We start from the raw sequence: 23,725 nt of genomic DNA on the forward strand, positions 1-23,725 counted from the left end.
CCACCATCTGGCTGTTTTTTGTATTTTCAGTAGAGATGGGGTTTCACCATATTGTCCAGGCTGGCCTCGAACTCCTGATCTCAAGTGATCGCCTGCCTCAGCCTCCCAAAGTGCTGGGATTACAGGCATGAGTCACTGCACCCGACTTCACACCTACTAGTTCTTATTTGTTATTTGTCTGGAATTCTCATTGTCTAATACAATGTTTGCCATGGAGTATTGTAATACGAATTAATCCTATTATGCAATAACAGCATTGGTAGTTAAGTATTAAATTATTAAAATTAAATTGTATTTCTATTTAATTTATATTCCATATTAAATGTTTATATTTTATGCCATACCTATTGTGCATATTTAATATTCAATACTTTTATTAATTTATATATTTATTGAAACTACAATTAAATGAATAATAATGGAATAATACATTGCTGGTTGGCTTGGTAAGTTCCATCAAGCCAGGGGCGATGCTGTCATGCTCACCACTGTGTCCCCAGGGCCTTTCCCAAGCTGGATAGAGTTGAGTCTTGATAAAGGCATTGAATGAATCACAGAATTTGGCCTTCTCTGCCATTCCTGTGTTAAGATGAATTGTCAAGTCTTTTCCATTGAGTTGCCACAACATGACTTGTGTTTGTTCCTTCCTTTCCTTTCCATGAGCTGCAGCTGAAGATCCTTATTAACTGTCACCTTTATTTGTCTAAGGAACCTTGGAGTCATCTTTGACTCTTGCTTGTCTCTCACACCTGACATCCTGTTCATCAGGAGCCCTGGTGACTGTGCCTTCAACATAAGCCCAGTTCTCGCACATCCCATCTTCCCACACCCACCATTGCTACCCTGGCCCAAGCTGCTGTCATCTTTTGTGTGGACTGCTGTGGTTGCCTTCTCAGTGATCTCCCTGCTAATGCTTGAGGGGCAGTCTTTAAAAAAAATGTTTTCTAATAGCAATTTTAAGTTCACAGCAAAATGAAGAGGAAGGTACAGAGATTTCCCATATATCCCTGGTAGAGCCTCCCCCATGATCAACATCCTGCACTAGAGTGGCACATTTGCTATAATAGGTGAGCTGCACTGACTCATCGTATCACCCAGCATCCAAAGTCTACATGACGGTTCACTCTTGGCGTTGTGCATTCTATGGGTTTGAACAAATGTGTAATGGCATCTGTCCACTCTTATGGTATCATACAGAAGTTTCACTGCCCTAAAAATCCTCTGAGCTCCACCTGTTCATCCCTCCCTCCATCCTAATGCCTGGCAACCACTGCCCATTTCCCCATCTCCACAGTTTTGCCTCTTCCAGGATGTCATATGCTTGAACTCACAGTATGTCGTCTTTTCAGATTGGCTTCTCTGACTTACTAACATTCATTTAAGGTTCCTTCATGTCTTTTCATGGCCAGATAGCTCATTTCTTTTTAATGCTGAATAATGTTCTGTTGTCTAGATACATCACAGGAGAGGGAGCTTTTTAAAATTTAAGTCTATTCCTACCATTCCTGTGCTCAGAACCTGCTACCGCCCCTGCTGTCAGAGAGTGAAATTCAGGGCCTTCTCCCCACTCTCTGACTCCATTCTTCCTCTTTTCCTCACCTGCTCCACTCCAGGCACAAGGATCTCCTTCTGCTCCTCCCAGAACACACCAGGTTACCCCAGCCCTTGGGCCTTTGTCCTGGCCGTTTCCCCACACGTCCGCTTGCCTGTCACCCTCACCTTCTTCATTTTTTAGTTTTTATATTTTGTTATTTATTTGTTAATTGATTTTTTTTGAAACAGAGTCTTGCGCTGTTGCCCAGGCTGGAGTGAAGTGGTGCAATCTCGGCTCACTGCAACCTCTGCTTCCTGGGTTCAAGCGATTCTCCTGCCTCAGCCTCCTGAGTAGCTAGGATTACAGGCACCCGCCACCACATCTGACTGAGTTTTGTATTTTAGTAGAGATGGGGATTCACCATGTTGGCCAGGCTGGTCTCAAACTCCTGACTGCAGGTGATCCACCCACTTTGGCTTCCCAAAGTGCTGGGATTACAGGTGTGAGCCACAGTGCCTGGCCTTCCTCTTTTCTCAAAGATGTCCCTGACCATGCTGCACTTCATCGCACACCCTTGCCCTGCCTGCCCCTGCCTCCCGTTTCCACTCTGCTTTTCTTTTTCTTTTCCATCACTCTTATCATCACCTAATGTACTTTCTAATTTACTTACTTATTATGTTATTGTTTATGTCTGTTTTCTTCCAGTAGAATGTAAACTCCTCGAGGGCAGGACCTGTTGCTAGTTTTGCTCCCTAATATCTCACAAGCACCCAAACAGTGCTTGGTGCTTATCAGGTGCACCATAAATATCTGCTGAATGGATGCATGAGGGAACAGATTCCAGGAATCGCCCTGTCCCCAGTTCTTCCTCTCTCTGACATGGCCTACTTTGTTAGCTGACCTTTTGTTCTAGAGCAAAACTCTGCTAAAAAACTGTTGTTTCCCACTAAATAAATCGAAAACGATGAGCGTGATCTTCCCAGGCCTGTCCTCTCCATTCCTAACCTAGTTTTCAGGCTTATTTTCCACTACTCCTTTCCCTCCTTGTTCTTCAGCCTTCTTCCCTCCATGCCATTGGTCCCGCTGTGCCCTTTATCTGGCATGCCTTTTCTTCCATCTCCATCTGTACAAATCTCACTCATCTTTTAGGCTCAGCCCCAGTGCCACCTTCCCCATCAAGCCTTTCTTGATCTCCCCTCCAGCCACAGGGATCTCTTCTTGCCTTTGGTGTTTAAGCCACCTACTGCTTTCTTCCTTGTGTGTGTGTATGTGACTTTCAGATTTTGAAGACAAGGTCTGTCGTCTGTGTGTTACTTGCTAGAGTATTTTTTTGCTCAGTTCATGTAATTTGACAGAATCAATGAATGGGGCAGAGCCATTGCCCAGAGCCTTGATGCTCTGGGGACACGGGTCCCTTTCCCTTTAAAGCTGGTGGTGGGCTTGAGTTCTTCTCATGCAGCACTGGGCTGGTGCTGTATTGTCTTCATCACGCCACCATCACCTCAGATGTAAACTGAAGGTCTGCTGAGTGCAGCGCATGGGTCTGCTGTGCTAGAAGACAAAGCCAGGACCATAAGTCAAATGAGTTTAGTGTTTTTATTGACTTTGCATTATTAAAATACACATGTAGAGAATGGATTATGCTTTTTCATTCATTCATTCATTTGACCAAAGTTTCATGAGGGATTCCTCTGTGCAGGCACTGTGCTGGGTGCTAGGGACACAGAGACCAAGAGAGACCTGTCCACTCCACTCACATTCTAATGTGACACATAGGCAGGAAACAAGGAATACAAATAAAATAATTGCATTTTAGGATAAAATCCATGAGAACAAACAGTATGAAGATTCAGTATCAGAGTAGAGTTCCTGAGGAAAATGAGGGATTTTTTTTTTTTTGAGACAGAGTCTTGCCCTGTCACCCAGGCTGGAGAGCAATGGCGCGATCTCAGCTGACTGCAGCCTCCACCTCCCAGGTTCAAATGACTCTCCTGCCTCAGCCTCCTGAGTAGCTGGGATTACAGGTGCCCACCACCACGCCCAACTGTTTTTTGTGTTTTTAGTAGAGACAGGGTTTCACCATATTGGCCAGGCTGGTCTCGAACTCCTGACCTCCTGATCCGCCCGCCTCGGCCTCCCAAAGTTCTGGGATTACAGGTGAGAGCCACCATGCCTGGTTGAGTTGAAGGATTTAACCTCAACCCTATGGGATGAGAAGAGTCAGGAAAGTGATGGTCCTGGGGAAGAGTTTTCTGGGCAGAGAAGCAGTGGGTGTGATGGCCCCAAGACAGACCAGAGCTAGTTTTGTTGAAAGAACAGAAGACCTGTGTGGCCGGAGTATCGTGCCAGGGAGAAAAGAGCCCAGGACTTCGACAGGTGAGCCGAGACCAGACCACCCAGGTCCCCCAGGACAGGGAAGTGGCTTTTGGTTCCACGTGATATAAAGAAAGAAGCCATTTGAAAGATTTTGATCAGGGCCGTGAATTTATATTTCATAAAGATCCTGTTGCCTGCTGCACGGAGAAGAGATTGGATGCAGGGCCAGCAATGGTAGGGGGGAAATCAGGAGATTTTTGCAGTATTCCAGGCCAGAGATAATGTAGTCTTTAAAAAGGACTTTTTTTTTTTTTTTTTAAAAACACAACCACAAACCACTGTTATCACCATAAAGACTGTTTAGAGTAACAGGGAGAAAAGTTATTTTAAAATGTGTTTATTTTCCAGATAATGTCCTTGGACCAGGAATGCATGTCTGTTACTGGGGGGGTCAGCTGACTTTGTAGTTGGACACCCCGCCCCCGTCCCCGACTCCTGATACAGGACTGCCCCTCCGCTTCCTGAGCTCTGAAACAAGCTTTGTTTGTTAGAAACTCCTGGCTCCTCCTGAATTATGTCGAGAGGCTTCTGGTGACAGGGCAGCATCGCAGGAAATGCAGACACACTGGGTCTGCCGCCATCACATCCGAGGCCTGGGGCGTAGACAGAGACTTTAGAGTCACAGGGAAGCTGATGGGCAGAGGGAGGATGGAGCCTCAGGGAAAAGAGAAGTCAGTTTACTCCCAGACATGGAGGCCATGTGGCACTCTGGGGACTAGCTCAGCTGCCCCCACCAGTCTTTCACCTTCCAACCCAGAGTCCATATTGCGGGTAATAAATACCCTTATAATGAAAAATGAGAGTCGGAGTTGTACCGAGATGCCAGAGGCAATGACCTTTAAATTTGAGGCACTTGGAACTTACCATGATTAAGTGACTTCAAGACCTGGAAAGTTTGCAAGATGGTTCTACGAACAGCAACAACGGTCATAACCAGACCTTATATTTATACTGTGTCTTTGCCCCAAAGGCTGCAGAGCATTTGACCTGTCACTCGGTCGGCTTTTGTTAGTGTTCCCGCCTCCAGGTCAGGAACTCAAGAGACTTATACTGTGAATGGGGGCTGACATTTCCTAGTTGTGGGCCAGAGGTCATGTCGGGCAGACAGTGCTCTTTCTCTGTTACATGGTTAAGGCTGGCCCAGAGACCAGTTAAATGCTGTCAGCTGGTGGCTTCCCAAATAAACTTAGTAGAGAAGTCAAAGAAGAATTTACTAGACCTGTTTTGAGTTATTTGGATGGATTGGGTGACTAGAGGTGTCCTGATCCCTGTGATTTAGAGCAGAACATTCTAGCCAGGGGAGAGTGGTGGAAGATCACTGCCTGTGGCTCACCCCTGGGCTCCCTGCTTTGAGGACAGGCCAGAGGTGTCATCCAGCAGGCGGCTTAAACAGCGATGGTTATGATGACGGTGTAGTGCGTGCCGCTCTCTCAGCCTTCTCAGCATGTTTGTGATCTTTGACATCACAACAAGGAAGAGGAGATGGGGTTACCCTGTGTAATATGGTAGCTATTCCCCTTACTAGCTCCATTTATGCCATCTCTCCTTGAGCCACTGAGCACTGGTCACACTGGCCTTTCTGCTCCCTGGGCAAGCCACGCTCCTCCGCCTGCCTCAGGGAGTTTGCTTATGCTGTTTCCTCTGCCTAGACCCTTTTCCCTCCCTCTCCTCTGTCCTCAGTCACAAGGCCAGCCTTTGCCCATCCTCCACATCTCAACTCCCTCAGCTCACGTCCTCATGTAGGCCTCCCCTGGCCCTTGGATTAGGGAAAACTCCCTCCTAACACCGTCTCGTAGCACTTTGAACTTGCCTACCACTGTTTTGAGAAGAGTTGTAATTATATGATAATATATGCACATTATTTAAATCTGTCCTCCCTTCCCTAGACTGGAAAGTCCATTTGGGGCTGGGACTGTAGTCATTTTGCAGCTTACCTAGCATGGAGCCTGCCGTGTAGTCAGCACTAGATAAATGCTTTAGATAGAATGAATGAATTCCTATTGTGTAATTGGGGAAACTGAGGCATGAAGCGATGATGACTTGCCCTAGATCACACAGTAAGCCCATAAAGAATCCCCCAGGTGGCCAGGTGTGATAGCTCACTTGCATGGTATGCCTGTAATCCTAGCACTTTGGGAGGCTGGGGTGGGAGGATCACTTGAGCCCAGGTGTTCGAGAACAGCCTGGGCAACATAGTGAGACCCCCATCTCTACAAAAAAAGCCAGGCATGGTGGCATGTGCCTGCAGTCCCAGCTACTTGGGAGGCCAAGGTGGGAGGATTGCTTGGGCCTGGGAGGTTGAGGCTGCATTAAGCCATGATTGTGCCACTGCACTCCAGCCGGGCCAATAGAGTGAGTCCCTGTCTCAAAAAAAAAAAAAAAAGAAAAAAAACCCAAAAAACCCTCTGGGCCCCCTGACATGGAGCCCAGTGAGCTCCATGCCCTTTCCCTCTTTTCCTACTCCCACTGTGGGGCTGGGTCCTCTGCCACAGTCTTTTATCCCTCCCTTAAACCCAGAGGAACACCTTCTACCTCCTCCCCTCCTCTAAAGGGAGCGATGTGCTTAGGCCCCTACATGGAGACTATGCCAGATTACATCTTGGAATTGTCAGCCACCGTACTGAGAAATGAATAGGAAACGCTGAGCCGATGAACCTGACCTTGCTTTGGTTAAGGCTTCACTGGATAATCTGGAGCACTCAAAACTGTTTTCGGCCTCAGCGTATTCACCTGCAAAATGGAAACTGGATTCTATGTTGCAGTGTGACTGGCGGGTTGCTGGAGAGAGATAATTTCAAATTCATGATCTTTAAGCTTCATGACAAGTCGGGTACTAAATAAAAGTCTATTTTTCTAAAAAAAAAAAGCAAAAAAAAGCAGTGGCTTATTATGAACAACACATTGGTGTTAAATCTGGTCAGATGAACAGGAAGTTACTTGTTTTCATCAGACAGGGCAGGGTTCCAGAATGGCAGGCAAAGGAGAAACATTTTCATATTTCTGAGGTGGCCCTTTGGGAACAAAAAGAAACATTACATTTACAAAAGTAAGTTTTGATAAAACATTTTGGCCCCACATAGAAAAGGGCCCTTACCAGCATAGTCTCTTGTTAGAAAACTCTTCTTGGGCAAAAAGAATGGAAAAAGGTCAGTGTTCTGGGAGGACTTGTCTGGAAGGGGCCCAAGGGCTTAGGAGAGCCTTGGTAGTGCCAAGAGTTCAAACTCCAGGCAGCATTTTGGAGGCCCAACTGCCCAAGCAAAGGCAGTGTCTTCACTTTGTTAAAAAATAACAACAAATCAGAACACCCTGAAAATTACCCTCTGACAATTTTTCCCTTTGCATTCTGTTTCTCACCTTTTCCATTTTTTTTTTCCAATTCAGAGGGTTTTGGAAAATGATGAAAATGTAGAAGAAGGGAATGAAGAAGAGGATTTAGAAGAGGATATTCCCAAGCGAAAGAACAGGACTAGAGGACGGGTAAGTTGGGGATGACATGAGCGAGGAAAGAGGTGAGGGAGGCTGGGGTACCCGGCCAAATACTGATCTCCACTGCAGCTAGATGGAGATCATGGCCATGGTCTGACATGGAGAACGCTCAAAGAAGAAAACTCCACAACAGCTCTGATCCCAAGAGGGAGGAGAGGAGGTAGAGGGGGTGCCCTGAGTGGGTGCTGAGGTCTGGGGAGGGCTGAAGGGTGGGATCAGGGTGAGGGTGGAAGATGAGGAGAATGTGCCTGTTGTCACCACTGCTTGGTTACTAAAGAAGGCTGGACGTTTCCTGCCTTGTCCCTAGTGCTACCCCAGAATGATAGAGTCAGGATACCTGCTTTTGGGTTATGCTTCACCAGGCAGAGTATAAGTTTCCTGGGGTAGCAGGGGACTGCAGCTGGTGGCTCCCAGTGGGTTTGGCATGAGCTCTGGAGGCTTGAGACAATCCCAGGGGTCCTGGGATGGGACAAGAAAAAAGCCAGAGCCTGCGGAAGGGCAGAGGGGAAACTGAGGTGGAAGGAATAAAAACAAGAGACTGGTCAGGCACTTCCAGGTATTCAGGTTGAATCTAGAGTTCACGCCTGACGGGGCTTTCTGTGGTGGCCGTCAGGGGTCTGCAAGGGCATGTGACAATAACCAGGTGGAGGGGGACCTCCAGAAGTAAACTGCTGCTGTCCACCTGGAGAATGAACTCTCAGGCTTGAGGATCTCACCCCTTCAGGCTCTTGGTGGGACTCTTAGCCCTCCCATGGATAAGCACTTAGTCCTGGGCGTTCTGTGGGTTTGCGGCCAACGATAATCATGGCAGGGCTCTCCATTCTTATGGTTCTCATGCCTCAGCAGACATTAGTGTCACCGAGAGAGCTTACCGAATGCAGATTCCCAGGACCCCACTCAGAAATTCTGCTTTAGGAGCTCCGGGGCAGGGCTTTATACTGTATTAGAAGCAAGTTCCCAGGCGGCCGCTGCACGTCGGCCAGCGCTGCACACACTGAGCTGAGATGCCCGGCCTGTTGCAGTGCGGGGCTGTGCAGCCTGTGCAGGGGCTGGGCGGGCAGCTCTCTGATGGTGAACCTCTGGTACAGCTGGGACCAGCCTCGTCACTTAGCAAGATTTCGGCTATCTTGGCTCGTCTCTTCTTTTCTCCTACTTTTCATTGATTTATGTTTGTTTGATTTTTTTTCTGGAGTATTTGAAAACAAGTTCTAGACATCTTATCGTTTAACTGGCACATATCTCAGTGTGTATCTCTAACAGATATCATTATCATAATAAAATAATAGTTATAATACCTACTGTCTAGTCCCTTATCATTTCCCCCTTTGTCAGAAAATGCCGTTTTATAGTTGGTTTGTTTGAAACTTAAGTCTCTCGGATTCCGCAGCATACCTCTTCTGTCTTCTCTTCTGTATTGCACCCCACCACACACATTTTTTTTTCTCCATGCCATTAATTTGTTGAAGAATTTGGGTTGTTCGTCTTGTGGAACTTCTCACATTCTAGAAGTGGTGGGAGGGTGGTGTTTAATGTCTTCTCCATCCTCTGTGTTTCCCGAAAACTGGTAGTTTGATTAGAAACTTGCTTAGATTCAAGGTGTGTGTGTGTGTTTGTGTGTGTGTGTATGTATGTGTATGTGTGTATGTATGTGTATGTGTGTGTTTGTGTATGTGTATTTGTGCGTGTGTATGTGTGTGTTTGTGTGTATGTGTTTGTGTGTGTGTGTATGTTTGTGTGTGTGTGTTTGTGTATGTGTGTGTTTGTGTGTGTGTATTTGTGTGTGTGTATTTGTGTATGTGTGTTTGCGTGTGTATGTGTGTGTTTGCGTGTGTGTGTTTGTGTGTGTTTGTGTATGTCTCTGTGTGTGTGTGTGTTTGTGTGTGTATTTGTGTGTGTGTGTTTGCGTGTGTGTGTGTGTTTGTGTGTGTTTGTGTATGTGTGTATTTGTGTGTGTGTGTGTTTGTGTATGTGTGTACAGATATTTCTTGCGGGGAGGCAAAAATCCTTCCTAGGCGGTGATCGGTTCTTCTTGTATCACATCAGGGGCATATCCTGTCCAGTTCTGCTTTGAGTGGTGTTTCAGTTCATGAGTAGATTTGAGTGTTATCAGCTTGATCTCTCCCTTATACAGTTCCTCATCAAGTTTTTACTTAATGATTTTTGCAGCCATTGCTAAACTTGCCTAGACCCATTCATGGAGGGGAGGGTATTAAAAAGAAAATCGAAATCCATTATTAAAGGAGACTTTTGAGCTTGGACTTCCTGGGCCTTTTATGAACTCCCAAAGAGCTGTGCATGTCCAGACCCGCTTCCTTTCCTTCTCTCACCCCAACTAAACTGACTCGAGTGTGGGAAATGGTCCTCTTCACACCTTCTCCCCACTTCACATTTAGAAGATTGAGCTTGCAGTCAGTGGATATGAACTGGTGTCTGTGAAAACATCAGCAGTCGCTGCAACCATGTATATTTACTGTGCACTTCCTGTGAACCAGGCAATGTGATGGGCTCTGTACATCAAGAGCTACCACATAGAGAGTGATGCCTTTGTGCCAGGTGCTTTAGATTACCTTCTCTATTTCTGCACTGTGCACTATGGCAGCTGCTGGCCACATGTGGCTACTGAGTCCTCAAAACGTGACTAGTCCTAATGGAGATGTGCTGTAAATGTAAAATACACATGAAATTTTGAAGACTTAGTATGAAAAAGGAATGCAGAACATCTCATTATTAATTTTTATATTGATTAAATTATAAAACTATCACGTTTTGGATATATTGTTAAATAAAATATATTATTAAAATTATTTGCACCTATCTCTTTTTAAAAAAAATGTGCTGCTGGAAATTTTAAAATGGTGAGTGTGGCGCACATTGTATTTCTATTGGCCAGAACTTCTTCCATTTCCACAAGTCGGTCTATTACTCCCAGGGGGTTAAGCAATTTGTTCAAGGTCACTCAGCTTAGTAAGGAAGAGGCTAAGATTTGAACACAGGTCTGTGCTTTCTCCTCTTGAGTTCATGCCTGGCCCAGGGCCCAGCAGATAGCCAATGATTCGCTTGTTGAATGAATGACTGAATGATGGAAAAGAGAAAGAAAAGTCATATTTCAGCTGTAGGGGAGATGAGAGAGGCCCGAACACAGTGAGGGAGCTGGATGGAGCCTAGACTGGCTCTGGGTCCACCAGATACTGGCCAAGCAGCAGCTGAAGGGCTCCATGTTGTACAGTGACACTGTGGACACGTTACCCATGGGGGGAGCCATGGAAGGACCCAGAAGGCTGTGGGCAAGCCTCCTGTGCTGGGGTGTGTGAAGCTGCTGCACTCACAGCCTCAGTTCAGCTGTTTTGCCCACCCTTTATTTTTATAATTATTATGTTTTAGAGATGGGGGTCTCACTCTTTGCTCAGGCTGATCTGGAACTCCCGGCCTCAAGCGATCCTCTTGTCCATATCTCCCAAAGTGCTGGGATTACAGGCATGAGCCACCGTGCCCAGCTCATTGTCCACCCTTTAAAGTGGTATATTCCAGCTACTGCTGGCACTGGAGAACAACTATGTCCATTTCTCTTGTCAGAACCTAGCGGCAGTCTAAGTCTTGCCACCTCTGTGTGTGGTCTCTGGATAGCAGCATTCATATCATCTGGGAGCTCGTTAGGAATGCAGAAGCCCAGACTCTACACTAGACTAATTAGAATTAGAGTCTGCACTTTGACAAGCCCCCAGGTGCTTTGTGTGGTCACTGAGGAGGCCAGGGCTAAGGTAGCTACAGAATAGGCTCTGCTTTATTTGAACTTAGACCCTGAGAGTTCAAATCCCAGCTCCACCACTTACTACACGCTGGGTGAATTAGGTAACCTCTGTGATGGTGGCCAAATTGTACAAGTACCCTGGGCCTCAGTTTCTTCATCAGTAAGTTTCGAGTGCTTCATACTGCCTAGATATTATCAGGAGGATGCAAGCAAAGGGCATAACTCTCGAAACTTTGATAATGGGTATTCTCTGAGCGGTGAGGGAAGCCCAACAATTAATGATTGTGTCTATGGTAACTTCAGCCCGAGAAGTCAAAGCTCTTTAAAATTCATGAGATTCTTGTGAGTCATCCATGTGAGTATTAGCAATTAATCAATTATCAGTCAATCATGAAGTATTTATGTACTATGGTGTTCAGGTGCCTCTCAAACTTTATGTGCATATGGAGCACCTGAGGATCTTGTTAAAATACAAATTCTGATGCAGTATGTCCATGGGGTGGGGGCTGAACTCCTGCCTTGTTAATAAGCTCCCAAGTGATGCTGGAGCTGCTAGTGTCAGGACTACACTTTATATAGCACAGGTGCAGGCCAGGTGCGGTGGCTCACACCTGCAATCCCAGCACTTTGGGAGACCAAGGCGGGTGAATCACGAGGTCAGGAGATTGAGACCATCCTGGCTAACACAGTAAAACCCTGTCCCTACTAAAAATACAAAAAATTAGCCAGGTGAGCTGGCACGCACCTGTAATCCCAGCCACTTAAGAGGCTGAGGTAGGAGAATCGCTTGAACCTGGGAGACAGAGTTGCAGTGACCCGAGATTGAGCCACTGTACTCCAGCGTGCACGACAGAGCAAGACTCTGTCTCAAAAAAAAAAAAAAAAAAGAAAGCAAGGGCCTAGAGCAGTGGTTCTCAATTTTTTTGATCTCAGGAATTCCTTATACTGAGAGCCCCTAAAGGCTGTTATTCAGGTTATAACCAGTAATATTCATATCACTAATGGTATTTGCCATTTTAGAAATTAAAAAGGGAGTCTCTCTACACCTATTGCGATTTAAGAGGTGGCCCAATAAAAAAGATTTAAAAGAAAAATAAAACAAATTTTAAACTAGAGAATACACACATAGTGACAGCATCATCACATGTCACGTCGCCTCTGGAAGACTCCATTGGATGCTTATGAGAGCGTAAGAGTGAAAAAGGCAAATCATCTTTTAGGACTCTTATGAAAATAGTTTAGACACTGCAGAGTCCCTGAAAGGACACTCAGGGATCCCCCAGGATTCCTGAGCCACACTGTTTGAGAACAACTGGTATAGAAGATCTAGCTCTCTGCTTAGGACCGAGTCTGTCCTAGTCAAGGGTCTTTCAGCTTTAATAAAAATGGGAAGCATTTGAAAAGCTGCCAGGCCATTGCCCCAAATTTGAGCAACCTTTGAAGATCCAAACCACAGGAAGAGCAGGAACGTGGCAGGGACTTAGCGTTGGGAAACAGGAACCCAGGTAGTTTCTGGCCTCTACTTCTCCTTCCTTCATTCTTCCTGCTTTCATGAGTACATGGCCCCATAAGGCTCCTGAATGTATGGGCCCTCAGTTCAAGTGGCCCATACTAACTAGGGTCACTGTTTTCTAATTCCAAACTCCTTGGAGGTAGAATCTGATTGGCCCAGCTTGGATCAGGTGACTACTCCTGAGCCAGCCAATCAACTGTGGCCAGTGGGACAGGGCCATGTGGTACACTCGTGGCTGCCATGGCCCAGCAGTATAGGGACAGGGATAGGGAGGAGGGGAGTAGGGTGGGCAGTTCTGGGGGAAGGAGGATTGGCTTCCTTTGGCTGGTCAGCTTCAAAGCTTTCTATAACAGAGCCTGGAGACCTAGGTCCTGCTCCTTCTGCTGGCCCTGGGATTGTGGACAGGTCAAGGACCAGATAGGGATCATAACACTACTTGGTCTAACTCACAGGGGTATTGTAGGGATTAACTGAGCTACTATATGCAAAAGAGCTTTGCATGCTATGTGCTAAGTGTTAGGGGGTCATAATAAAGTATAGCATGCCATTTTGCCCCCAAGGACCTTAGAATCAAACTGGGAAGAAGATGCTAATACCCATGATACCATTAGAAACAGCAGGTGCATGACTGTGCACTAACCAAAGGCAACAGGAGTTCAGAGGAGAGAGATCAACCTAGGCAAGGAGGAGGGAAATAATGTGTTGAGTGCTTCCTGTGGACTTACTGCTGTCCACTGTGGTTTCACACACTCTCAGCTCAAACTCCCTCAACAGCTCTGCTATATAGGTGTTGGTGTGCTCATTTGACAGTTGAGAAAACTAAAGCTTAGAGAAGTAACTTGCCCAAGACATGTAGCTGGTGTTTCAACCTGTGTCTTATCTGACTTTAAGCGGATGCTCTTTTCACTCCTTACTGTGGCAGGAGGAAGATTCTTGGAGGAGTGGAGGTTAGCAAGGGCAAAGCCTGGATTAGATGTGCATGGGCAGAGGAGAGCATGATCATGGGCTGAACCCGAGGGGATCAGCACTAGGTTGCCACTGGCTGTGTAAGTGGGTTGTAGATGGCAATGATTGAATGAACGTGTGAATGCATGAACCTATGACCATGGGCTCCTGTCTTTCATCCTTTTGTCTTATGGTCTGAAAGTCCTGTGGGATGGACTAGGGGGGCAGTGTGGAGGTAGATCCCCCGTTAGGGTGGACTAGGGGGCAATGTGGAGGTAGATCCCCTTGAGTGGGTTCTTTGAACCCACTCAGGGGTCAGTTGATGAGCTCCTGGATTAGGGTGTGCAATGGAAAGGAAATACAAAGCCTAGATGGCCTTTGAAGGAAGAAACAATAGCATTTGGATACAGAAAATGAAGAAGAAGAACCAGAAGTGACTGACTCGCTGCCTGCCTGATTGATTCATTTATTTGGCAAATGTTTATTAAGTGCTTCTTATGTGGCTGGCCCAGTGCCAGGTTCTGAGAATAGTGGTGGCCCCAATAAACATGGTCTTCATCATGTTTGTCTCTCCATGTAGGGGAGACAAAATCAGCTTGTAAACCAACACAGGTATAATCTAATGCCAGACAGCGCTCAGTGCCATGATGAAACGGGAGGGGAAAGAGAACGATGGAGAGGGTGTGAGTGGATGTAAGTTGGTCAGGGAGGGCTTCTTTGAGGAGGTGACATTTGAGCAGGACAAGTGGGATTCTGAGTTTCCAAACCTGAGATCTTCTGAGGGACCCTAAGAGTGTTATTGCTTCAGAAAGAGTCCCTTGCATGTTCCCCGAAGTGCCCTATAGACATGATCCCCATTTTGCCATTGAGGAAACTGAGGCAAAGGGAGTATGGCACACAGAGTCACTCTGCTGGTCAGCCCTGCTGCAGGAGATGAAAACCTGGCTCCCACAGCACCCTCCCTTTCCTGCTGGCAGCTCCCCCAGAAGCCCTCATGCTTCCAGTTCTGCTCGACTCCTCCCCTTCCCCCAGAGGTATTTTTAGTCTCCCAGAGCCCCTTCCCCAGTCTGCTGTTGCCTCGTCATTCTGCTTGACTTGCTTTCACCTGCTCAGAGGCGGCTGTGACAGGGCTGCGGGCTGCATGTCAAGCTGTCCCTGGCTTCCCAGAGGGGTGTGGAGGGGGAGGGCAGCTGAGGGTGACCACCCTCGGCAGTGCGGGCAGGCAGGAGGCCTGTCAGTGCCCGGGGTGACTGCCAGCGCCTACAGATCCCTCTTGGGGTCAACTCTGAGTAATGAGGGCGAGGGGAGGAGGGCTGCTGGCTGTCAGCGCTGCAGGGGTGAGGTGGGGTGGGAAACCGGTGGGAGGGAGGGAGGAAGTGGAATTTGTTTTGGAGAGAGACAAGCTGAGGAGGTGACAGAGGTGGTAGCTTGGCAGGTGGTGTTGATCGGAAGTGGGTGTGTTTTCTGAGTGTGTGTGTTGCAGGCCTAGGGTACAGGCCTTTCCACTGTGAAGTCCCCAGTGAGTGTGTGCATGGAGTGTGTGTGCACAGAGTGTGAGCGTGTGTGTGTGAGTATCCCAGGCCTTTCAACCACCAAGTCCCCATGGCCATTTTTCCAAGCCAGGCCCCAGGGGCTGCCCCATTTCCCCTGGACCCCAGGCTGCTGCCAGGTCTCATTCCTCACCTGCTGCCCCTTCCTCTCTGTGCCCAAAGACCCCCGCAGGCCCTTTCCTTGGTTGGGAGTTGACTGCTACTCATTACCAAAGAATGACACACGTGACCAGTGTGGGACTTACAAAGGTTTAAAAATAAACCTCGCTGTGTTCTTGTCACCACCGCCCTGGTGCTGCAGAGCTGCCAGCAACCTCTCTGACTGGGCTCTTTGATGCTTGAAGGTAGAGCTCATTCCACTGCCACCCCGGGTCATGCTGACCCTGTCTGGGAGATTCACACAGGTTGGTGGTATCAGAAGTCCAGCCCAGAAGACCATGAGGGTCAAGGTCTTCATCACTGGCTGGAGGCCCAAGGCAGACCACACAGGGAGGCATTAGCCAAAGCCCACCCCTACCGAGGAGGCCAAGCCTTGGGTGGTGGCAGGAGCTCCCCTGTATCTACACTAGTGCATTGGGCCTGGATTTCAGGACAGTCTGGCTCTTGGGACACTGGGGGGATGGACACAGGAACCTAGGAAGACAACTACAATTATACCTCCTTGCCCTCGTCAGGCCTTGCTCCTGACCATCAGCTGGTCAGCCGAGGGGCCTGAGGTTGTCATCCTCAGCGGTGTCAGTGAGGCTAGGAGGCTAAGGAGCTGGAGGAAGCGGCCTCAGTGGCATAGTAGTGTGTGGGAATTCGGTAGGGGAGGGCTTTTCAGTACGGCTGCCCTGAGTAGCCAAATGACCTTGGGCAAGTTACTTAACCTCTCTATCGCTTCAGTCCTTTGATCTGTAAAATGGGGACCCTAGTAGAAACCACCTCTTGGAGTTGTGAAGATTTAATGAGATGATACAGGTGAGCAACTGAGTGATTTGGGGCACGCGTCACCTGACCTCTGGGCCTCAGTTTCCTCCCCTGTAAGATGGGACTGGTGTTGGCACAAAAGTTGGGATGAAGATGGTGTAAGGAGCTTGCAGAGCGCATGCTCCAGAGCCGTAGTGATGACCGTGGTAACAAGCATCCCATACCCCAATGTTTCCCCAGGCTCGTGGCTCTGCGGGGGGCAGGAGGAGGCACGACGCCGCCTCTCAGGAAGACCACGACAAACCTTACGTCTGTGACAGTAAGTATGGGCCGGTCCCACCTCCCTTCTTCTGCCCCTGACCCCAGGGACCCCCTTCCCTGTGCTTCCTTGGCTGTCCGCCTGCCAGCCTCAGTGTGTGCGCGCCTCTTCCTCTCTGTCCGCACCCCAGCTTACCCGCCTGCCACCTCCACCGCAGTCACCACTTCCTTGGGCTGCTGCTGCTCCGGGGGTGTTTCTGCAGAGGGGAAGCCAGCCGGGGTGGCCCCCACCCTCAGTTCTGTGCCCCCACCATGCCTCCTGCGTGGCTCTCCTCTGGCTCTCTCTCTCACGCTCTCTGTCTCCTTTAAGATTCATCCTCTATTTCTTTCTGTATTTCAGAGAGTTATAAACAAAAGCATAACTCAAAACCCTCCGACAAAGGTACTTGGCTCGCTGTGGCTTTTCATTTGTTTCCCTTTAATTTCCTTTCCCTCTTTCTCTCCTGTCCTAGGTAGGGCAAGTTATGAATCTTTCTATGGCGATGACTTACTTTAATAAATGGCCCTCGATCCATCTCCAGCCTTTCTTGCTTGCTTCAGAAACATCTTTTGGACAAGTGACTGCCTGGCTGGCTCCTGAGTTTAGGGTCTGCAGACAGAGCTAGGGAGCCCACAGGAGGCGAGTTGCAGGGAGCCAGGGCAGTGGGTGGACCTCTGGAAACCTGCAGCTTGAGGAGGGATGTGGTCAGCTCCAGACAGCAGAGCACTGAGTGGCGGATTGAAAACCTGTGACCTAGTCATCTTCTCACGGTACCGGGTACCATTTGCTTATTCCATGGGAGGGCAGCCCTCACCACCACACTCCTAACGATCTTCGCTTGCCATCTTCTTCTCTCTGAGGATGCAGAGCTTCGCCATAGGAGGGAAGGGCTGCAGTGAGGATGGCAGTGAAATAGTCGAGGCTGGACCCTGGCACGGGGCTCCCTCTGGGTGTCCCACTCATCTTGCCGGGGTCTGCAGTCTCCCTGAAGGCAGGGAGAGAGCCAGGCGAGGGGGGCACCCAGGGAGCGGGCTGGGGGTGGTATCTTTTGTCTCCCCGTTCAGTGGCCTCTTTTGATTTCAAAAAGTTGTTCTGTGTCCGATGGGGTGACAGCTGATTGGAGAACATTTTGCTAGAAGAACTCAAACTCCATGACCCCCATTTGGCTGCTTAATACTCCGTGCAGATGCCATTCTCGAGACAACTCCTGCAGGTAACGTCTCCACCCCAAAGCAATTCCAATCCAGGATGAGGAGGGAGCAGCGCATGGGGTCTGATGCCTTTTGGCAGCACCAGGAAGTTCCTACCTTGGCCTGGGTCTTGCTTCCTACATGGCGTTCAGTTTCGCTCTGATAGGTAGAAGCCCAAGCCTGCTGACCCTTGAGAGACTGGCTCTAGACCATGGGCTGGGAAGGGCCCTCAGACCCCCTTGGGCTTTCCAGCTGTGTTTGGCTTGACCAGCACATCTATCAAGAATGCCAACAACTGCTTTGGAACTGGGGCATTGCTACTGTATTCTTCTTTTATTTATTTGTTTTAGAGAGGCTCTCACTTTGTCACCCAGGCTGGAGTACAGGGGTGCAGTCATAGGATTATAGCTCACTACAGCCTTGACTTCCTGGACTCAAGCCATCCTCCTGCCTCAGCCTACCCAGCAGCTAGGACTACAGGCCAGTGCTGCTACCCTTGGCTAAGTTTTAAAAATTTTCTGTAGAGATGGGGTCTTGCCTAGGCTGGTCTTGAACTCCTGGTTTCAAGTGATCTTCCTGCCTCGGCCTCCCAAAGTGCTGGGATTACAGGTGTGAGCCACCATGCCCAGCCCTTTGTTGCTCTTTTAAAATGCTTTATCTTCATATGTGATTGTCTGCTACCATAGACAGTGGGATCCCTTTTTGCTCTATCCCTACATCTTTCACTGGATTCCCAGCCAATCATAATCCCATGGACTCCCAGACACACACACCTGTGTGCCCTTTTCTCCGACTTCACCCCCTCCCAGTTCCTCTCCTCCCACCTTTGCCTCTGACTTCTGCCTCCTTGTGGATCATCTCTATGAAGTGCCCTTTGGGGGCATCCCTCTCTTACCGGGCACCCCTCTTCTGCAAAGTGCTTGCATCACGCGCTCTCTCTTGAGCCCCCGTGGCTTCATTTCGGGGCTCTCAGTGCTGTTGGCTTCTTCCGATGCCCTCCCCGCAGGCTCTCTCCCGCCTTCTGTGTGCCCTGTAGTGCCTGGGAGGCCTGATGGCAGGCTTTCTGGAGGTCTCAGTGGCTGCTTTCTTGGCTCTGTACGCATGCGTGCTGCCTCCTCTCCCTCTCTTGGTGGAGCAGGGGCCACCGTCGATTGTCCTTCTCTGTTCTGGCTCTCTTAGGAAATTGTGTGGCAGCTCGGTGATTAATAGACTTTATTTTTATCTGGTGCCCTTCAGACATGTGATCCTTTGGGATAGAAATGACCTTTGGAGAGGTCACGAGGCCCACCCCCCACCCCCAAACTGGGCAAGGAGTGCTTTTAATAATCTCTAGTGCATCCTAAGTAGAGAGGTGTCTGGCCGCCTCCTCGAGGGGTCCCCAGGGATGGTGTTACCATAAGCTGCCCTTTCTTCCAAGATGCCAGCTGTGCCTCGAATGAGTGTTTTTCCTTAATAGGAGCTGAAAATTTTCTCTCCTACAGGTCCCCTTGTTGTTTGCGCATCTTTCCCCACCGAATAGGCACATTAGGGCTTTGTCCATTTGGGAGACCTTCTGAACATCCCATACGTTCTTGGTTGACTTAGGACCCCACCCCATAGTCTCTGTGGCACCCTGCTCGGAATTCCCTTCCAGGTCTACACTTAAGCATGACCCTCCTAGGAAGCAGCATCAAGTCCAGGTGGCTCAAAGCACAACAGACGTATTTCCTTATTTATGCTCTGTCCACCCTCTCAACAACTTACCAGTCGGAGCCCGTCCCAGCCCCGGTGTCGATGCCTCTCCAGGTGCATGCTCTTTTCTACTTATGCATTTGGTTATTCCTTCTTCCATAAATCACCTGCGTTTGGTCCCATTGAGTCTCAATAAACAGATCCAATAATATGTGACTTCAATATACAAGATTCAATAAAGGCGAATTTAAAGACATTGCCCAGTAGTTAAATTTCATTCTCCACAGATTTGCCATCCCTGCCATTTTTGTATCATCTATGGTGTGATTTGCATAATTCCCACTCCATCTTTCGAGTTATTTATGAAAATATTAGATCACCTTGGACCCCAGCCCCTTTCTGGGTTTATGTGGAGTGGTAATAAGCTATATTCTGATGTGATTTATTTAACCCTTCCTGGAATGCATTCCTGAAGATAGTGGTCCTATGTGTTCTTCCTCCAACTTCCTTTTCAAAATGGGTGGCTGGAATATTATTGTAGCTGCTAACTCCAGGTGATAGAGAGTTTGCCTGATGCCTTTCACTCAGTCATTGAATTTCTTCCATCGCAGAGAAATGTTAAATCACCTGAACATGACTGATGTTTTACCCAATCCATGGTGTATGGATGTATGAATACTTTGTTTTCCAGCAAGTAACCAGTCTCTTTTAATTACCTTGAAAGTTTACCAAGCTTAAGGATTAAAGTTCTGTTTCTTCCCTTTTAATCTCTTGCCTAAGGAAACGTGTTCTTATGCACAAAGAAAGCAACTGATAGGACATTGTGGAAAAGGCTGTTGGTGTTTGTGAAAGTGTAGACCTGGACCAGCTGCACAGCAATGCCTAGATGCTTCTTAGAATTCAGACTCCTGGGCCCCACATCAGACCTCCTGTATCAGAATCACTGAAGGGAAGGCCAAGGGGCCTGCATTTTCTGAGAGCTCTTCAGGGGATTCTTGCGTATACTGGCTTTTGACAGTGATAAGTCTACTTCATTTAAACATGAAGGCTTCTGGCTCCTGACTGCTCAGCTCTTATTATTCCCTGCTTTTTGCATCTGGACATTCTGGAGTCTCCAGGAATTCTCCAGGCAGGTTGCCACTGGCTTGCACCAGTGTTTTAGTTGGTCTCCTTAGAATCTATTCTTTCCATTTATTTCGCATTGGTATACAACTTAGCAATCCAGCACTTGATTTTTCATTCACTTAGTCACTTTAAATCCTAGCAGTATCCTTAGCCCCATTTTATAGGTGGGATGGTAATTGGGGACAGGTGTTGGAAGGAATCTTTGGATTTGGGCTCCTAGAAAGTTTTAAAAGTCATTTCAAGTGTTTGCCTCTCCTCTTCCTAATTGCTCCCAAGCCTGAATTTTTCTGTTAGCATCATTGGAGCCAACTCCTGATGAGAGACCCACTTTTCCATTTACTTTGTTCAAGAAACATCATAGAAAAGAAGTTGGTGATGACGATGTGTTGTTCAGGGAGAACATTTTGTCTCTAAGCATTAGCCATGCAGGGAGGACCAAAGCAGCATATGCCCTTTTGCTAGCCACGAGGGAAGCAGTGTGGGAAGTCTTCTTTTTTCCTCAAAGTGTTTTCTGAATCATGGTCTTAATTCCTGTGAGTGGGTGCTTAGGGTGTGTAGAGCACTAGGCTAAGTGTTTCCCATGGATTATCTCTGTAAACCCCCACACCAACCCGGAGAGGCAGGGACGGTTGACCTCACTTTACTGTGAAGAAACTGAGGCTCAGAGAGGTGTAGGGCCTTGTCCCTGGTCACACAGCTGGGATCTAGGATGCGAACACTGGGATATGATCCCAGCGTCCTCAACTCTAGAACCGCCATACCCTAGGACATCTTCCATACTAACTGCCCCTTAAGTATGCTCTCCTACCCTGGAGTTTGGTTTTCTTGAGGGCTGCAGAAAAAAACGTTTTCAAAGTTAATTAATGAGCTTGCACACCTTACTTGTAGGTGAAGCCCTGGGCGCTGTCGACGGGCAGTTTCTAGGCATCAGGCTGGCAGGCTGGAGTCAGGTAGTAATTACAGTTGAGTGGAATGGAATGAATTCTATGATTTCCAGCCTTTTAAATTTAAATCTATTAAAATCACTGCCCCCCAACTAGGGCATTAGGCTAGATTAGTGACAAAAGGCAAATAGACGTGGCTAAAGCCCTCCTAGAAGCATGACTCACTCCTGAGTCCCGTCCGGTGTCACACACCAGGAGTGGGTCCTCTCAAGGCAGCGTCTGTCTCAGCAAAGTCTTTGTTCTCTTCCACCTCCACCCTGCAGATGTGCATCTTCAGTTGTGTGGCCACTTCACCCTGTTGCCTCCCTTCTAGAAACCCAGTCGGGGAGTGTGTTGCCAAACCCAGTGAGGGTAGTATCAGAATAGGGTCTAGGGTCTCTTCCCGTTCTAAAGTCTCTTGTTCCTTGGCGGTGGTAGACTTCAGAGAGAAGGGTATCAGGCTGGTGGGAGGAACGGGCTGGACGTCTAGTCCTGGTTCTACACCTCAATCGCTATGGCACTGGTTTCCTCCTTTATCCATGAGGGGATGGCTCCTCCCTTGGGCCTCTGGACTGCCCTGATCAGCACTCCTTCCCCGCACAGTGGTGCCTTTCTTCCCAGAGAGCAGCTTAACAATGATGCTCTTTACTAGGGAGGCAAGATGTCTGGAGGACATGAAGGGAGCAGCGGATTGGGGAATGCCACGGGAAACTGTACCACAGGCCAAGAGGTGCGATGGGGTGTGTGGATCTGCGGACTGGATAGACAAAAGCTTGAACCCAAGGCAGTCCTAGAAAATCTGCTTGACATCAACCTCTTTCAAACTACCCTGGTTTTACCCCTAACCAAGTGCAGCAGGGGGAGTTAGATGACTCTTGCAGTTTTGCTAAAAAAAAAATTTTTTTTGAGGCCCATATTCATTAAGGCCCATATTCTTTAAGGCTCACGTGCTTTTCGCTTCAATCTGCAGTGGAAAAGCCAATAACGCGGCCTTCAGGCTCACTGCCTTTGCCGCTGAAGGGAAACCGGGCTCATCACTCAGTTGTCTTGCAGGTCCTTGGATGGGGGTGCGATGGGGGAGGGTAGGAAAGGCTCGGTGCCCCCAGAAACTTGATTTGTGGAGTGAGGCTTGTGGCATGGGATTGATCCCTGGAGACTGAGTGCATTGTTCCAGCAAAGCTGGGTCTGTTTAAATATTTAAATGCCATTGTGTCATGGACACAGGTTGCAGGTGTTCTGGCAGGACCGGCCAGAGGCAGGGCTGGGGAGAAGGAAGAGTTTCTCTTTGCTGTCCCTAGACCCTCCTATCTCCGCCTCCTCTCCTCCAGAGCTCTCATCTTGGCATTTGACCTTCTAACCTACACCTGTCTTCTCTGGGCTGTGACCCACACCCTCTGGAGTTATTTTCTATTCGGTCACAACCTTATTCTCCACTAACCGTTTCTTGATGCAAACCTCGTGACAATTCCTATTTCTGTGAAGATGACCCATAACAGGGTAGATATTAACAATTGTAGAGGTGCTTTTTATTATTTTTTAAATAACTTTTTCTATGGAAATAGTATTTGTTCATTGCAGAATAATCAGGAATTACAGATATGCAAAGCAGAGATTGCAGTGAGCTGAGATCACGCCATTGCACTCCAGCCCGGGTGACAGAGCAAAATTCCATCTCAAAAAAAAAAAAAAAAGTGGAAAAAATAAAAGTCACCCATAATCTCACTCCTCAGAGATAACTTACATTTTGTTTTGCTGTATTCCATTCTAGGATTAATTCTATCTCTGTCTACACACACCACACACACACACACACGATGACTAATAAATGATACATACCATTTTAATGCCCCTCTGCCCCACTCAGTGATGCATCAGGAACATCTTTCCGTGTCAATAAATAGGTTTTATGACATAGTTTTTAGGACTGTATAGTGTTCTATTATACAGATGTGCCACAGCTGACGGACATGTCTCATAATTTGCTCAATGTTCTACTGTTAGATGTTTAGACAGCCTAATATCTGTTTACTATTAAAAGCACTGTTCCAGCTATACGTTTGCATAATGCTTTATTGTTTCCTAGAAGTACAACTGTGAGGCTGCAGGGCCTGGTGCATGGCCTTTGATCTCTCTTATTTTGAGTCATGGTGGGGAGTATAGGAAAGCAAGGAGCCTGATGGGTCTGCCAGGTTGCAGAGAGCTGGGTGAAGCAGGATGTGCCCTGACTTTGGAGTGGCTCTGCTGCTTGTTATCTGTGACATCGAGAAAGTCATTTTGCTGCTGGGAGTCTCCACGTCCTCCGGTGTGCGTGGGGATGGGGCACGGTGGGAAAGCTGACTGTGATGATGTATATAAAAAGCTTTGCACGTGGCATGTGCTTGACAAAGGTTTCCCCACCTTGGTCTTCTTATTTTCTCTTTCTCCAATATACCTGGAAGGAGAAAGGCTGATATTGCA

General features: G+C 47.9%; 1 protein-coding gene across 1 annotated transcript in view; it reads left to right on the plus strand.

Moving 5' to 3' along the window:
* DPF3 (D4, zinc and double PHD fingers, family 3) overlaps positions 1 to 23,725 on the plus strand; it is a 222,037-nt gene that overhangs the window by 110,780 nt on the left and 87,532 nt on the right. Inside the window, exons 5-6 of the mRNA XM_011949621.1 lie at positions 7,292 to 7,387; positions 16,302 to 16,380. Coding sequence (XP_011805011.1) covers positions 7,292 to 7,387; positions 16,302 to 16,380 — 175 coding nt within the window. The remainder of the gene's footprint in view (positions 1 to 7,291; positions 7,388 to 16,301; positions 16,381 to 23,725) is intronic.

The sequence above is a fragment of the Colobus angolensis genome, unplaced genomic scaffold, assembly GCF_000951035.1.
Source record: "Colobus angolensis palliatus isolate OR3802 unplaced genomic scaffold, Cang.pa_1.0 Scaffold3, whole genome shotgun sequence".
In the NCBI taxonomy this organism is placed as follows: domain Eukaryota; kingdom Metazoa; phylum Chordata; class Mammalia; order Primates; family Cercopithecidae; genus Colobus; species Colobus angolensis.